The 15,227-nt window shown below is 43.0% G+C and overlaps 1 protein-coding gene across 1 annotated transcript in view; it reads right to left on the bottom strand.

Moving 5' to 3' along the window:
- HAUS6 (HAUS augmin like complex subunit 6) overlaps nt 1-12,921 on the bottom strand; it is a 50,574-nt gene extending 37,653 nt beyond the window's left edge. The window contains exons 1-4 of the mRNA XM_024251877.3: nt 12,329-12,921; nt 6,478-6,573; nt 4,139-4,217; nt 2,997-3,129 (exon numbers count right to left, since the gene is read on the bottom strand). Of these exons, the coding sequence (XP_024107645.2) occupies nt 2,997-3,129; nt 4,139-4,217; nt 6,478-6,573; nt 12,329-12,456 (436 nt within the window). The 5' untranslated portion in view covers nt 12,457-12,921. The remainder of the gene's footprint in view (nt 1-2,996; nt 3,130-4,138; nt 4,218-6,477; nt 6,574-12,328) is intronic.
- Nucleotides 12,922-15,227: the final 2,306 nt, after the last annotated feature.

Raw genomic sequence — 15,227 nt, 5'->3', positions numbered from 1 at the left:
TAAGGCAGGCAACTAAAAAAGCTTTCTAAAGGTGAGTTATTTTACACAATTAAAAATTTTCAGAGTGTATCTACCTAAAAAAATTCTTATTATAATTTGAGATATCTAGAAATACATTTATATCTATAAAGTGTATTTATTTATAGATATCTCAAATTATAATAAGAGCTACTTTGCTTCCAAACGGAATCTTTTTTTCTTTTTCTTTTTGAGACGGAGTCTCCCTCAGTCACCCAGGCTGGAGTGCAGTGGCGCAATCCAGGATCACTGCAACCTCCACCTCCAGGGTTCACACCATTCTCCTGCCTCAGCCTCCCGAGTAGCTGGGACTACAGGTGCCCGCCACCACGCCCGGCTAATTTTTTGTAGTTTTAGTAGAGGCGGGGTTTCACCGTGTTAGCCAGGATGATCTTGATCTCCTGGCCTCATGACCTGCCCGCCCTGACCTCCCAAAGTGCTGGGATTATAGGTGTGAGCCACCGCACCCAGCCATAGAATCTTTTAACAAAGGAATAAAGTCAGTATAAAAAGATAAGAGGAGATCACATCATCTCCATTGCTGCCATCAGTTTACTTTTCCTCCTAGTAAGACCAATAGGACAGGATAACCAAATAAAACCACTGTTCATTTCTCAAACAATTCTTCATTGTGTTACTAAAAACCAGAGTAGACCTGAGAATAACTCATGTAAATAATTCAGAGTTCAGGTTTTTACCTGTAATAAATCCTACTTTAACATGGCTCAATACAACAAAAACATGAATATTCTGAAAATCAGGGACTTCCACAATGCATTAATGTTGCTTATCCAGGTTCTAGCATTGCCTCAGAGAAACCACCAGAATTGGCCGGGTGCAGTGGCTCAGGTCTGTAATCCCAGCACTTTGGGAGGCCAAGGCGAGTGGATCACGAGGTCAGGAGTTCGAGACCAGCCTGGCCAACATAATGATACCCCATCTGTACTAAAAATACAAAAAAATTAGCCAGTCATGGTGGCGCATGCCTGTAGTCCCAGCTACTCGGGAGGCTGAAGCAGTAGAATCGCTTGAACCCGGGAAGTGGATGTTGCAGTAAGCCGAGATCGCGCCACTGCACTCCAGCTTGGGCAACAGAGTGAGACTTCGTCTGGGAAAAAAAAAAAAGAAACCATCAAAATTTCTAAATATTTCACAGGAAATGAGTGTACCAAATTTAGAAGTTATCTAGATTCTGAACATGTTGACTGGAATTGGTTTAAATCCAGAAATAGGACAATCCATGCTTAGAAGTCTTATGCCTTATTAAATCCAAACACACATATTTTATATAAAATAGTTTGTATTACATGTAATTGGGGCAGATCATCCAGTAGCAGAAAAATTGGAAACATTCTTATATGACATTTGTAATCCTAGTACTTTGGGAGGCCAAGGTGGGAGGATTACTTGAGACCAGGAGTTCGAATCAAAACCAGCCTGGGCAACATAGGGAGACCCACCCCATCTCTAAAAAAATAAAATAAAAATTTTTTTTCAGACTGAGTCTGCTCTATCACCCAGGCTGGAATGCAGTGGTGCGATCTTGGCTCACTGCACCCTCTGCCTCCCAGGTTCAAGCGATTCTCGTGCCTCAGCCTCCCAAGTAGCTGGGATTACAGGTGCCCACCACCATGCCCGGCTAATTTTTGTATTTTCAGTAATGACAGGGTTTCACCATGTTGGCCAGGCTGGTGTCGAACTCCTGACCTCAAGTGATCTGCCTACCTCAACCTCCCAAAGTCCTGGGATTACAGGCATGAGCCACCACACTCAGCCAAAAAATAAACATTTTTTTTTTTTAAGTACAAATTGCTCTTAAACATGAAACAATTTTCAACCTCACTAATAAGAGAAATACAAATTAAAACTATACTGAGATTCCACTGCAACCTATCAGACTGAAAAGATTAAAATGTCTGGTCACATACTATGTTAATAAGCCTTTAGGAAAACAGACATTATCCATACAATAGTGATAAAAGTATCAGTTGTCGCCGGGCACGGTGGCTCATGCATGTAATCCCAGCACTTTAGGAGGCCAAGGCAGGAAGACTGCCTGAGCACAGGGGTTCAAGACCAGCCTGGGAAATACGGTGCAACCCCGATATTAAAAAAAACAACAACAAAAGGCCGGGCGTGGTGTCTCACACCTGTAATCCTAACACTTTGGTGTAATCCTAACACTTTGGGAGGCCAAGGCAGGCGGATCACCTGAGGTCGGGCGTTTGAGACCAGCCTGACCAACAGGGAGAAACCCTATCTCTACTAAAAATACAAAATTAGCCGGGTGTAGAGGTGCATGCCTGCAATCCCAGCTACTCAGGGGGCTGAGGCAGGAGAATCGCTTGAACCCAGGAGGCAGAGGTTGCGGTGAGCCGAGATTGCGCCATTGCACTACAGCCTGGGCAACAAGAAAAAAAACTTCGTCTCAAAAAAAAAAAAAAAAAAAGCCAGGCGCATTGGCTCATACCTGTAATCCCAACACTTTGGGAGGCCCAGGTGGGCAGATCATCTGAGGTCAGGAGTTCAAGACCAGCCTGGCTAACATGGTAAAACCCCGTTTCTACTAAAAATACAAAAAATTAGCCAGGCATGGTGGCACACACCTGTAATCCCAGCTACTCAGGAGGCTGAGGCAGGAAAACTGCTTGAACCCGGGAGGCAGAGGTTGCAGTGAGCCAAGATCATGCCATTGCACTCCAGCTTGGGCAACAAGAGCGAAACTGTGTCTCAAAAAAAAAAAAAAGAAATGTTTCCCAACCCTTGTATTAGAACATAATAAAATAAATAGTAACTGTGTTTATTATGAGAAGATTTTAAAGTACAGTTCCAGCAGAATATTAACCATTTCCTTTTTGGGGTACATTAATGTTTTAACTTACCTTGATCTTACTAACATCTCTTCATGATTTAAAAATTGTAAAGAACAATAAAAATTTAAGAATCAAAACAAAAAATCTTTCATAAGTTGAACTTACTTTTAGAATTGGATTTAATATATTTCATTGCAACAAATCTTGCAAAATGATACATCAGATGAATAAACTTAGGACCACCAGGAGAAAGAAATAGTGAACCAACAACTTGAGGAAAGCTACTTCCACATTCACCCTATGAAGAAAAGAAATAAGATGATTTGAAGACCTTGTTAACAATAACTCTAACATTTACATCACACTATTTTTGTTAAAGGGTGTGACAGTCTTGCAATAGAAGTCCCACATTTTCATGAGCACTATGCTATAGGTTGGCGTGGGGTTCCCTAGGACCTCTTCATAGCACAGTGGCTTGGACATGTCCAACTCTGCAGCAGAGTGCAAAGCAGTCCAAGTGGGTAAGGCCCCCAGGCCACTGTCTCCTCATCATACCATTTTTGAAGCATAAAAGAATTTGATCAGGGCTGGGTGCGGTGGCTCATACCTGTAATCCCAGCATTTTGGGAGGCCGAGGCAGACGGATCACTGGAGGTCAGGAGTTCAAGACTAGCCTGGCCAACATGGTGAAACCCCGTCTCTACTAAAAATACAAAAGTTATCTGGGCATGGTAGTACATGGCTGTAATCCCAGCTACTCAGGAGGCTGAGATGGGAGAATCGTTCGAACCTGGGAGGCCGAAGTTGCAGTGAGCCAAGATTGCGCCATTGCACTCCAGCCTGGGTGACAGAAGAAGACTCTGTCTCAAAAAAATAAAATAAAATAAAGAATTTGATCAGAATTATTCCTTTTAAACCACAAGTTACATGTTTTGGTTTTTCTAAACTCTACATGGACCTGGTCAGAAAAAACAATTATAATGATACAGACACAATCATTGATACTATCTGGGGAAACAAACTGAAATAATATACGGTTGAAAAAGTTTTCTTTAAACAAAAACTGTGCTATAAACTCTCAGGAACTCTAAAACCTATTTTCAGTACACCTGGCCAGCAAAGCTGGTTTCTTCGAAATATATAGAATCCCAACCAAAAACCATCAAAGAAGACTATTTTAACTAATATTTCCTTGCTTATACTGACAGCATTAAAGCATTAAAAAGATTTCACCTCTAAAAAGTTAAAGAGTTAAAGTAGTTTTTAACTTCTTAAAGTCTGTATCTTCTAACAAAAAGAATACTTACAGAAATCCTTTTTATCCATTCACAGCAATGTTTTCGGAATTCAGTATCACTTTTTTGGTCAAATGGGGGCCAACAAAATCTGGAAAACAAAAATAAAAGCATAAGGACTATGCACAACAATAGCCAAAAAAAAGCCTCAGCAAATTTTTTAAAAATCAAACTTATTTCTAATACCAGAAATATTAATGCATGGCCAAGCGCGGTGGCTCACACTTTTAATCCCAGCACTTTGGAAAGCCAATGCAGACAGATCACTTGAGGCCAGGAGTTTGAGACCAGCCTGGCCAACATGGAGAAATCCCATCTCTACTGAAAATATAAAAATTAGCTAGGCATAGTGGTGTGCGCCTATAGCCCCAGCTACTTGGGAGCTGAGGCACGAGTATTGCTTGAACCCAGGAGGTGGAGTCTGCAGTGAGCCAAGATGGCACCACTGCACTGCAGCCTGGGTGACCCTGTCTCAAAAGAAAAAAAAAACATTAAAGTGAAATGAATTAAAGCTAACCTTCTTAGATAACAGCTAGAGAGACACCAACCTGTGAGAAATTCAATTTTTTTATTTATAAACATCTATAGGGTTGAGTTCTGTTTCATACAAATAACTAAAATGTATTAAATGAGGGAATGAACAGCTATAAAAATTGCTGAAAATCAGCTAAAGACAACAATCTCAATGGATCCACTGGACTAGTGCATAAAGACAATATAAATAAATTAGTAAATTAAGCCTGAAAAGAAATAGTAATCTTGCCGGAGAGAAACATAAACAGATATATATGAAGAAGAAAAAAATGGCATACAAGATTATGACTCCTGGAGATAATCCTTATCATAACTGTGGGTGCTATTGTTTTGTGGCTAAACAAGACAGAAAAACATTAAAAAGAAAAGTTTTGCTTCAACTTTGGTCAAAAATATTAGGGTTTAAAATTTACCTACTGCTTTCCTTTCACAGTCAGGTTTTTCCAAATTTTTATTCTGAGGCACAATTATTTAAGGCCTCATAGTTTTTCTATAACTACATTCAGTATTCGCAGAAAAAACTGAGCATGCATAGGGAACAGAAAGACTAAAAGGCTAGAATGTCAACAGTGATACTCCATGGTTGACAGGTTTCAAAACAATTTTTACATTTTCCTATGTTTTCTGAATTACTTAAAATGAGCCATAATGTTGATAATCAGCAAAAAAAAAAAAGTAAAAATCTGTTTTTATTTGGACAGAAGAAACCCTATGCCTTAATAATAGGGAATTCCAAAAAATGATCCAAACATACCTATTGTCCTGCATACTCAGAACTTTAAATAAAAGCAAAATATTCAAAATAGATTATCAAAAATGAAAATAATGCCCTAAGCGATCGATCTACTTGCTGCTTTTCTATATAAAAGATTGATGGCACAATATAAATATCAAAATAAATTTGAACACTTTTTTAGATAGAAGAAACACAAATCACATGCAAAATAATTTAGAACTGAGACTTGTGGGTGCTTACATTTTTATCTCCTTCTTAAACTAATATTCAACAGCATATAACAATAGAGTAAATGTAATAGGAATGATTTTTGCCTAAAGCAATTGATGCTTTAATATATCACTGAAAATAATGAGGATTTACAGAGAACCATGTAGACAAAACAACACTGCCTATAGGAAAAGTAGTAAGGCACAGAGTACCGACCAAAAAAAAATAGGGCAAAATCAAGTTCATACAGATTGATATCATTTGTTTTGCTAACAATAATTTGCTTAATTATTAAGACCGTAAAGAAAATGTTAAGAATTCTATAAAAACTATATTACCTATAAAATACACAATGATTTTAAGATATGTACCAAAGAAAAAATCACCCAGATTTATAAAGATTAAGTATTAAATGTATAATACTCAAACCTGAATTTTGTAATATTCATTCAAAACAACAGTCAAAGGCCAAGTTGAAATTCTGGTTTATGCCGGGCGCAGTGGCTCACGCCTGTAATCCCAACACTTTGGGAGGCCGAGGCAGGTGGATCACCTGAGGTCAGGAGTTTGAGACCAGCCTGACCAACAAGGTGAAACCCTAGCTCCAGTAAAAATGCAAAACTTAGCTGGGTGTTGTGGCAGTCGCCTGTAATCCCAGCTATCCAGGATGCTGAGACAGGAGAATTTTTTGAACCCAGGAGGCAGAGGTTGCAGTGAGCCTAGATCACGCCACTGCGCTCCAGCCTGGGTGACGGAGTGAGACTCCGTCTCAAAAAAAAAAAAAAAAGGAGAGAATTCTGGCTTGTATCAAAACGCTGTCCATTTTCAAATTTGGAAAGAAACTTAAGAAAATGAAATTATTTTTCCTTACTTGAAAACTTCTTTGGTGAGAGACTGGTCCAGAACTTGAAACAAAAAATAAGAAACTATATGAAAGGCATCACGGTTCAGCTTGTCAAACATGTTCCTAGTGGTTAAAAATGAAATAGAAATAGAAAAAGAAAAAGGTTAATAAACCAAACATCATCAAAAGCTGAGTAAGAGTTTGACACAAATTAATGTTTTCATTCTCTTCAGGAAGTCAAGGCAAATTAATTTTTCTCATTCACGTACATTTTATAACCAGTTAAGAAAAACATACAAGCTTTCATTTTCTAATTCTGAAAACACAGATTCAATATAAGACTGGCACAACTGGCTTTAATGAAAACACGCTACAGAAAAGGAAGGAAAACCTATTTCGAGAGAGAACCATGCCTTATAATGGTAACAACCTACATTTACTGAATAACAATAAATAGTTAATATTTATTAAGAGTACATGTTAGACCTAAAACCATAAAAACCCTAGAAGAAAACTTAGGCAATACCATTCAGGACATAGGCATGAGCAAGGAGTTCATGTCTAAAACACCAAAAGCAATGGCAACAAAAGCCAAAATTGACAAATGGGATCTAACTAAACTAAAGAGCTTCTGCACAGCAAAAGAAACTACCATCAGAGTGAACAGGCAACCTACAGAATGGGAGAAAAGTTTTGCAACCTACTTATCCGACAAAGGGCTAATATCCAGAATCTACAATGAACTCAAACAAATTTACAAGAAAAAAACAACCCCATCAAAAAGTGGGCAAAGGATATGAACAGACACTTCTCAAAAGAAGACATTTATGCAGCCAAAAAACACATGAAAAAATGCTCACCATCACTGGCCATCAGAGAAATGCAAATCAAAACCACAATGAGATACCATCTCACACCAGTTAGAATGGCAATCATTAAAAAGTCAGGAAACAACAGGTGCTGGAGAGGATGTGGAGAAAGCACTGATTTGAAATATGTCACCTCACCCTAGAGTCCAGGGTCTTCACTACTAGATTTTTATTCCCAGAACCATATTTATAACATAATGCTGGCATTAGTTTTTATTGTTCCAATTACCCTAATTAATCAAAACAAAGCCTAAAAAAAAAAATGTGAAAACAAAAATGAAAAAACACTAAACCCTTTAAGAAATGCTACACAACTATAAGGAATCAAGAGTTAACTTAAACGGCAAAGCATGAAATTTCCTTCCAAAAAATCAAATCAAGTGAATTTCTGACTTAGGATTACTATTCTCTTGCGTAAGTTCCTATGCCTATCCATTTGTCAAACAACACTTTTGTCCTTAGAAAGTCTCTACTCTTCTAGTAACGCAAATAAAGTTCCATCTACCCTACTTCCTTACCATCTCTCAAACCTGTTGTTTTTTCACAAAGTACCTTGTTCTCTTCTCTTTGACACTTATTGTAATTTGTAATAAGATATTTGTTGAAGATTTGTTCCATCACTAGACTAAAATTCTGTTAAGGGGCCGGGTGCAGTGGCTCACACCTGTAATCCCAGCAATTTGGGAGGCCGAGGCAGGCAGATCATGAGTCAAGAGACCGAGACCATCCTGGCCAACATGGTGAAACGCCATCTCTACTAAAAATACAAAAATTAGCTGGGCGTGGTGGCGCACACCTGTAATCCCAGCTACTCAGGAGGCTGAGGCAGGAGAATCGCTTGAACCCAGGAGGCAGAGGTTGCAGTGAGCCAAGATTGCCCCACCACACTCCAGCCTGGCGACAGAGCAAGACTTCGTCTCAAAAAAAAAAAAAAAAATTATATAAGAGAAAATTTATATCAATGCTCTTCACCACTGTATAGCCAGGTCCAATACAGTGGTCAATAAATATTTGTTGAATGAACAAATAAATGAATCACCTCTTTTTATTCCTACTGCCACTTTAGTTCAGGCCTAAATAATTAACTGCAAAGCCCTTCTTCCCCTTCTATCTATTCTCTGTAATGCAACCATATGATTTTTCCAAACTGCAAACCTTTTGGGCAAATACCTTGGAATGGATTGCTGAGTCATATGTTAAGTATATGTTTAACATTTTTAAAAAAGTGGAGCCGGGCCCGGTGGCTCACGCCTGTAATCCCAGCACTCTGGGAGGCCGAGGCGGGTGGATCACCTAAGGTCGGGAGTTCGAGACCAACCTGACCAACAAGGAGAAACCCTGTCTCTACTAAAAATACAAAATTAGCGGGGCATGGTGGCGTATGCCTATAATCCCAGCTACACCAGAGGCTGAGGCAGGAGAATCGCTTGAACCCGGGAGGCGGAGGCTGCGGTGGGCCGAGATCATGCCATTGCACTCCAGCCTGGGCAACAAGAGCAAAATTCCATCTCAAAAAAAAAAAAAGAAAGAAAGAAAAGTGGTCATACCACTACAGGGTCATAGAAACAAAAAAATCATAAACTGCAAACCAAAGAGAATGTATATGTATAAAATATAAGTGAATTCAAAAAATGGGGGTTTTTTTGGTTTTTTTTGTGGTTTTTTTTGAGACGGAGTCTCGCTCTGTCCCCCAGGCTGGAGTGCAGCAGCGCGATCTAGGCTCACTGCAAGCTCCGCCTCCCGGGTTCAGGCCATTCTCCTGCCTCAGCCTCCCGAATAGCTGAGACTACAGGCGCCTGCCAACACGCCCAGCTAATTTTTTGTATTTTTAGTAGAGACGGGGTTTCACCGTGTTAGCCAGGATGGTCTCAATTTCCTGACCTCGTGATCTGCCCATCTCGGCCTCCCAAAGTGCTGGAATTACAGGCATGAGCCACTGCACCCAGCCTCTTTTTTGTTTTTAAGAGACAGGGTTCTCACTCTTGTTACCCAGGCTGGAGTGCAGTGCTACCATCATAGCTCACTGTAGCCTCAAACTCCTGGGCTCAAGCAGTACTCCCACCTTGCCCTCCCAAAGCACGGGGATTAACAGGTGTGTACCACCATGCCTAACCTAATTGCTTTTTTAAGAGACAGGGTCTCACTATGTTGCCCAGGCTGGTCTTAAACTTCTGGCCTCAAGCAATCTCCCACCTCAGCCTTCTGAGTAGCTGGATTTACAAGTGCATCAAACAATTTTAAAAGTTAATTTGGCAGGGTGCAGTGGCTCATGTCTGTAATCCCAGCACTTTGGGAGGCTGACGCGGGAGGATCACTTGAGCCCAGAAGGTCAAGACCAGCCTAAGTAACACAGTGAGAACCCATCTCTACAAAAAGAATAGAATTAAACTTAGCCGGCCGGGCGTGGTGGCTCACGCCTGTAATCCCAGCACTTTGGGAGGCCAAGGCAGGTGGATCACGAGGTCAGGGGTTCAAGATTCAGCCTGGCCAAGATGGAGAAACCCCGTCTCTACTAAAAATACAAAAAAATTAGCCAGGCGTGGTGGCAGGTCCCTGTATTCCCAGCTACACGGGAGGCTAAGGCAGAGAACTGCTTGAACCAGGGAGGCAGGCGTTGCAGTGAGTCAAGATCGCACCACTGCACTCCGGCCTGGGCGACAGAGCAAGACTCCATCTCAAAAAAAAAAAAAAAAAGAATTAAAATTAGCCAGGCGTGGCAGCAGGCACCTGTAATTCCAGCTACTTGGGAGGCTGAAGTGGAAGGAAGGATCGCTTGAGCCCAGGAAATGGAGGCTGCAGTGAGCCACATTCAGGCCACTGCACTCCAGCCTGGGAGACAGAGCCAGACTATCCAAAAAATAAAAACAATAAAGTAAATTTGATGCCACATCCATGTTTAAAGCATTTAAAGGGGACATGTGTTACAAGATGGTGGATCCTGCAGAGAAAAGGGAATGCTTGTACTTTGTTGGTGGAATGTAAAGTAGTACAGCCATTATGGGAAACCATAGGCTCCTTAAAAAACTAAAAATAGAAGTACCATATGATCCGGCAATCCCACTGCTGGGTATATATCCAAAAGGAAGGAGATCAGTATATGAAAGAGACATATGCACTCCCATGTTTAGTGACACATTATACACAATAGTCAAGATACAGAATCAACCTAAGTTGAATGGATAAAGAAAACAGATGAATGGATAAAGAAATTGTGGTATATATACACAATGGAACATTATTCAGCCACACAAAAAGAAGAAAATCCTGTCATCTGCAGCAACATGGATGGGACTGGAGGTCATTATCTTAAGTAAAATAAACCAGGCACGGAAAGACAAATATCACATGTTCTCACACGTGAAAGCAAAAAAAGTGGACCACATGGAGGTAGGGAATAAAATGGTGGTTAACACAGTCTAGCAAAGGAAGAGGAGAGAGGGAGGGATGAAGAGAAGTTGATTAATGGGTACAAAAATACAGTTAGATAGAAGGAATAAGTTCTAGTGTTCAAAAGTACGTAAGTGAAACTATAGTTAAAAATAATTTATTGTATATTTTAAAATAGCTAGAAAAGAACTGAAATGTTTCCAACACAAAGATAAATGTTTGAGATGATGGCTATCCCATTTATCCTGATCTGATCCTTATACATTGTATAAGTGTATCAAAATATCAAAATTTTATATCCCCAAAATATGTACAACTATGATACATAAATAAAACAGGCCAGGCTCGGTGGCTCACATCTGTAATCCCAGCACTTGGAGTGGCCAAGGCAGGGGGATTGCTGGAGGCCAGGAGGTCAAGACCAGCCTGGGCAACATGCCGACCCTAGGCATGATGCCACGCACCTGTAGTCCCAGCTGCTCAGGAGGGTGAAGTGGGAGGATCGCCTGAACCCAGAAGTTGGAGGCTGCAGTGAGTTGTGATAGCACAACTGCACTCCAGACTGGGTGACAGAGTGGGAGACCCTGTCTCAAAAAAAAAAACAATGGCTCACATCTATAATCCCAGCACTTTGGAAGACCGAAGCAGGAGGATTGCTTGAGCCCAGGAATTTTGAGACCAGCCTGGGCAACATGGTTAGCTACTGTCTCTAAAATAATAATACTTTAAAAAAATAGAGGCCGGGCACGGTGGCTCACGCCTGTGATCCCAGCACTTTGGGAGGCCGAGGCAGGTGGATCATGAGCTCAGGAGATCGAGACCATCCTGGCCAACATGGTGAAACCCCGTCTCTACTAAAGATACAAAAATTAGCTGGGCGTGGTGGCAAGTGCCTGTAATCCCAGCTACTTGGGAGGCTGAGGCAGGAGAATCGCTTGAACCAGGGAGTTGGAGGTTGCAGTGAGCCGAGATCGTGCCACTGCACTCCAGCCTGGCAACAGAGCGAGACTCCATATGAAAGAAAAGAATTCCTCTTGGCCTACAGCGCGAATGATTAAATAGAGATACTGGCTAAAGTTGATAAAACAGAAGTGGAAAAAGTAGGGAAGGGGCTTTTACTTTCCATACTTTTCTTAAAAGGGTATTTGTTTTTAATACCCTTCTCCGTTGTTTTATGCTAACTCCAGCATGCCTTACTAATTCAAAAATTAAAAATTATAAAATTAAACAACCACCTTCAAAGGCTCCCTTGAGTCCAAAAGATGTTTTGTACGTATGGTTCCCATGCTCTTCCACTACCACCCGCCATCCCTCCCACCACTTCACAGACCACCCCTCCACCACCTAGGCAGAGTTAAGCTGCTCCTTCAGTTTTGCACTCTCCCCATCTGCAGACTTTTGCACTTCCCTACGGAGCGCTTCCGGCACTCTTGCATTATTTACTGTCTGTCTCTGCCTCTAGGCTGGCAGCAACTGGGAGTAGGAACTTTGGAGCCAATGCCTGGCACAGAGTAACTGCTCAACCAATTCTGATTAATCAACCTCCGGGGTCTACAAAACGGCGAGTTCCCCGGCGTCCCCCGGCTCAGGCTCCCTCGCCCCGCTGGCCCCGGCCTCCTTACACTCCGAGGTGCGTGTGCGACACGATCTTTCCGCAGGCAATGGTTGCCGGGCCTGGCTCGAAGCCGAGCGCCTGCAGATACATCCAGAGATGCTCCTTCTCGAAAGCGGTGACCGAGGCCGAGCTCATCCTCGCGGTAGGCACGGTGGCTGCAAAGAAAGCGCAAGCCCAGGGGACTCGGAGGGCCCTCAAGATCCCTCCCTACGGTCAGCCTGAGGTCGCGGTGGTCCTTCCATTGCCAACGCCTGCTCCTTGCACGCCCAGAGCCATTTCGCCTTAAAGGGCCTTACAACCTCCGGGAAACTGAGTTTCTAACGGTATAGTGCGGCCACCACTGCCTCAGCGAAGCCACCACAAACCGAGACTCCCGCCCTTAAGGAAGAGCAGTGTGCGCCGGCGCCGCCAGGCTTCCAAGGGAGGAGGGACTTCCCGCAAGGACTATATCTCCCGCCATGCAATGCGTCCTTCTCTCCTCCCTTCCGGCCATGCCCCGCCAAGAAACTACAAGACCCACCGGGCATTGCGCGGCCAGCGACTTGCTCTGCGCTTGCTTAACCGCTGTCGTGCCCAGATCCTCGGGCCTTCGGGTTTCTGATTCTTGGTTAGTGGGGTCCATTTGCTTGTGTATCCTAGTTGTTACGTCACATAAAAGCCATAAATGGAGCACTATGCCTCGGTGTAGACATAAAGCACTGGTTCCATCCTCCGCTATGCTCACTGTGACTCTAATCAAGTCACGTAATCTCTGAGCCTCATTTCTGTCGTTAGCGAAATCTATGCCCTCAAATGCTGGATGTTCCTTTTCCTGTTTTAAATGAAATCTGGCTCTCTACTCCCCCTGCAGTCCTTTTTTTTTTTTTTTTTTTTTTTTTTTTGAGACGGGGTTTCGCTCTTGTTGCTCAAGTTGGGGTGCAGTGACGCGATTTCGGCTCACTGCAACCTCGCCTCCCGGATTCAAGTGATTCTCCTGCCTCAGCCTCCTGAGTAGCTGGGACTAACAGGTGTCCGCCACCACGCCCGGCTAATTTTTTTGTATTTTTAATAGAGACGGGGTTTCACCATGTTGGCCGGCTGGTCTCGAACTCCAGACCTCAGGTTATATGCCGGCCTTGGCCTCCGAAAGTGCTGGGATTACAGGCGTGAGCCACTGCGCCTGGCCGCCTGCAGTCCTCTTAATTTTTTTTTTTTTTTTTTTTTGAGACGGAGTCTCGGTCTGTCGCCTAAGCTGGAGTGCAGTGGCGCGATCTCGGCTCACTGCAAGCTCCGCCTCCCGGGTTCACGCCATTCTCCTGCCTCAGCCTCCCGAGTAGCTGGGACTACAGGCTCCCACCACCACGCCGGGCTAATTTTTTGTATTTTTAGTAGAGACAGGGTTTCACCATTTTAGCCAGGATGGTCTCGATCTCCTGACCTCGTGATCCGCCCGCCTCGGCCTCCCAAAGTGCTGGGATTATAGGCATGAGCCACCGCGCCCGGACAGTCCTCTTAATTGACAGCTGTTGCCTACCACAAACCCTACTGACAACAGGGCCTGGAAGTGGATTGGGTAACCTGCTTTTAAGTCTCATTGCTACCTCTGGCAATGATTGCCTCCTGCCTCACTAAAACCACCTTAATAAAAAAGAGAGAGGCGGGGCACAGTGGCTCACGCCTATAATCCCAGCACTTTGGGAGGCCAAGGTGGGCAGATCACCTGAGGTGGGGAGTTCGAGACCAGCCTGACCAACATGGAGAAACCCCGTCTCTACTAAAAATACAAAATTAGCCGGGCGTGGTAGCGCATGCCTGTAATCCCAGCTCAGCTACTCGGGAGGCTGAGGCAGAAGAATCGCTTGAACCCAGGAGGCAGACATTGCAGTGAGCCAAGATTCTTCTGCTGCATTCCAGCCTGGGTGACAAAGTGAGACTCTGTCTCAAAAAAAAAAAAAAGAGAAGAGAGAGAGAGAAAAGCCACCAAGTTGCCCAGGCTGGGCTCGAACTCCTGGGCTCAAGCGATCTGCCCACCTTGACCTCCCAAGGAATGAGCCACTGTGCCCAGCCTAAAACCACCTTTTGAAGTTGATGCTATCACCCATAGCTTTTCATTGTAGAGGTCATCTCTAAGATCTCTGACTCCATTCTGGTGGTGCACGCCTGTGGTACAGCTGCTCAGAAGGCTGAGGTGGGAAAATCACGTGGGCCCTGGGAGGCTGAGGCTGCAGTAAGCTGTGATTGCACGACTGCACTTCAGCCTAGTGACAGAGCAAGACTCTTCTCAAAGCAAAAGAACAGCCACAAAAAAAAATCTCTGACTCCTGTCGACAAAAAGAGTCAAACTCTGTAAAATTGTTGCTGGAAAAAACAGAGTCCTGATCCAGACCCAAGGAGAAGGTTCTTGGATCTTGTGCGGGAAATAATTTGAGGTGAATCACAGAACACAAGGAAGGAAGCAAGTTTATTGGAAACTACTCCGTTGAAGAGCGGAGCAACCTCAGAAAGCAGGCGGGGGAACACAAGGTCCTTTGTTACTGTCTCTGCTTGTGAGAAACTATAAAGAGCTGTGATTAAACTTGGAATGCGCAGATGTGCTCACTAAAGGTAGGGCTATTGTGCTTTCAGAGACCATTAATCTTTCAACCTAAGCTTGCTCATTAACGTCATCTTTAAGTAAAGTGGGCTGCTTTTTAGAACATCTGGACATTCTGCAGGCTTAGTGGGAGATGTCCTGTATGGCCATAAATATTCTGTAATTATAATTGGTGGCCAGCTTAGAATGTGGCTATTTTTAGACCAGAAGCATTAATTTTATAGGAGCCTTGTAAGTGCCTAGCTACTTTAAGATGGAGTCACTCTAGTCATGTTTTATTAAATCAGAAGTCTGGTAAGCAGGGGTTCCTCTAACAGAATATTTAAAGAGGTTT

The sequence above is a fragment of the Pongo abelii genome, chromosome 13, assembly GCF_028885655.2.
Source record: "Pongo abelii isolate AG06213 chromosome 13, NHGRI_mPonAbe1-v2.0_pri, whole genome shotgun sequence".
NCBI classification, from domain to species: Eukaryota; Metazoa; Chordata; class Mammalia; order Primates; family Hominidae; genus Pongo; species Pongo abelii.
The sequence above is the reverse complement of the archived record's forward strand: the minus strand, read 5'-3'. Positions and strand labels throughout refer to the sequence as shown.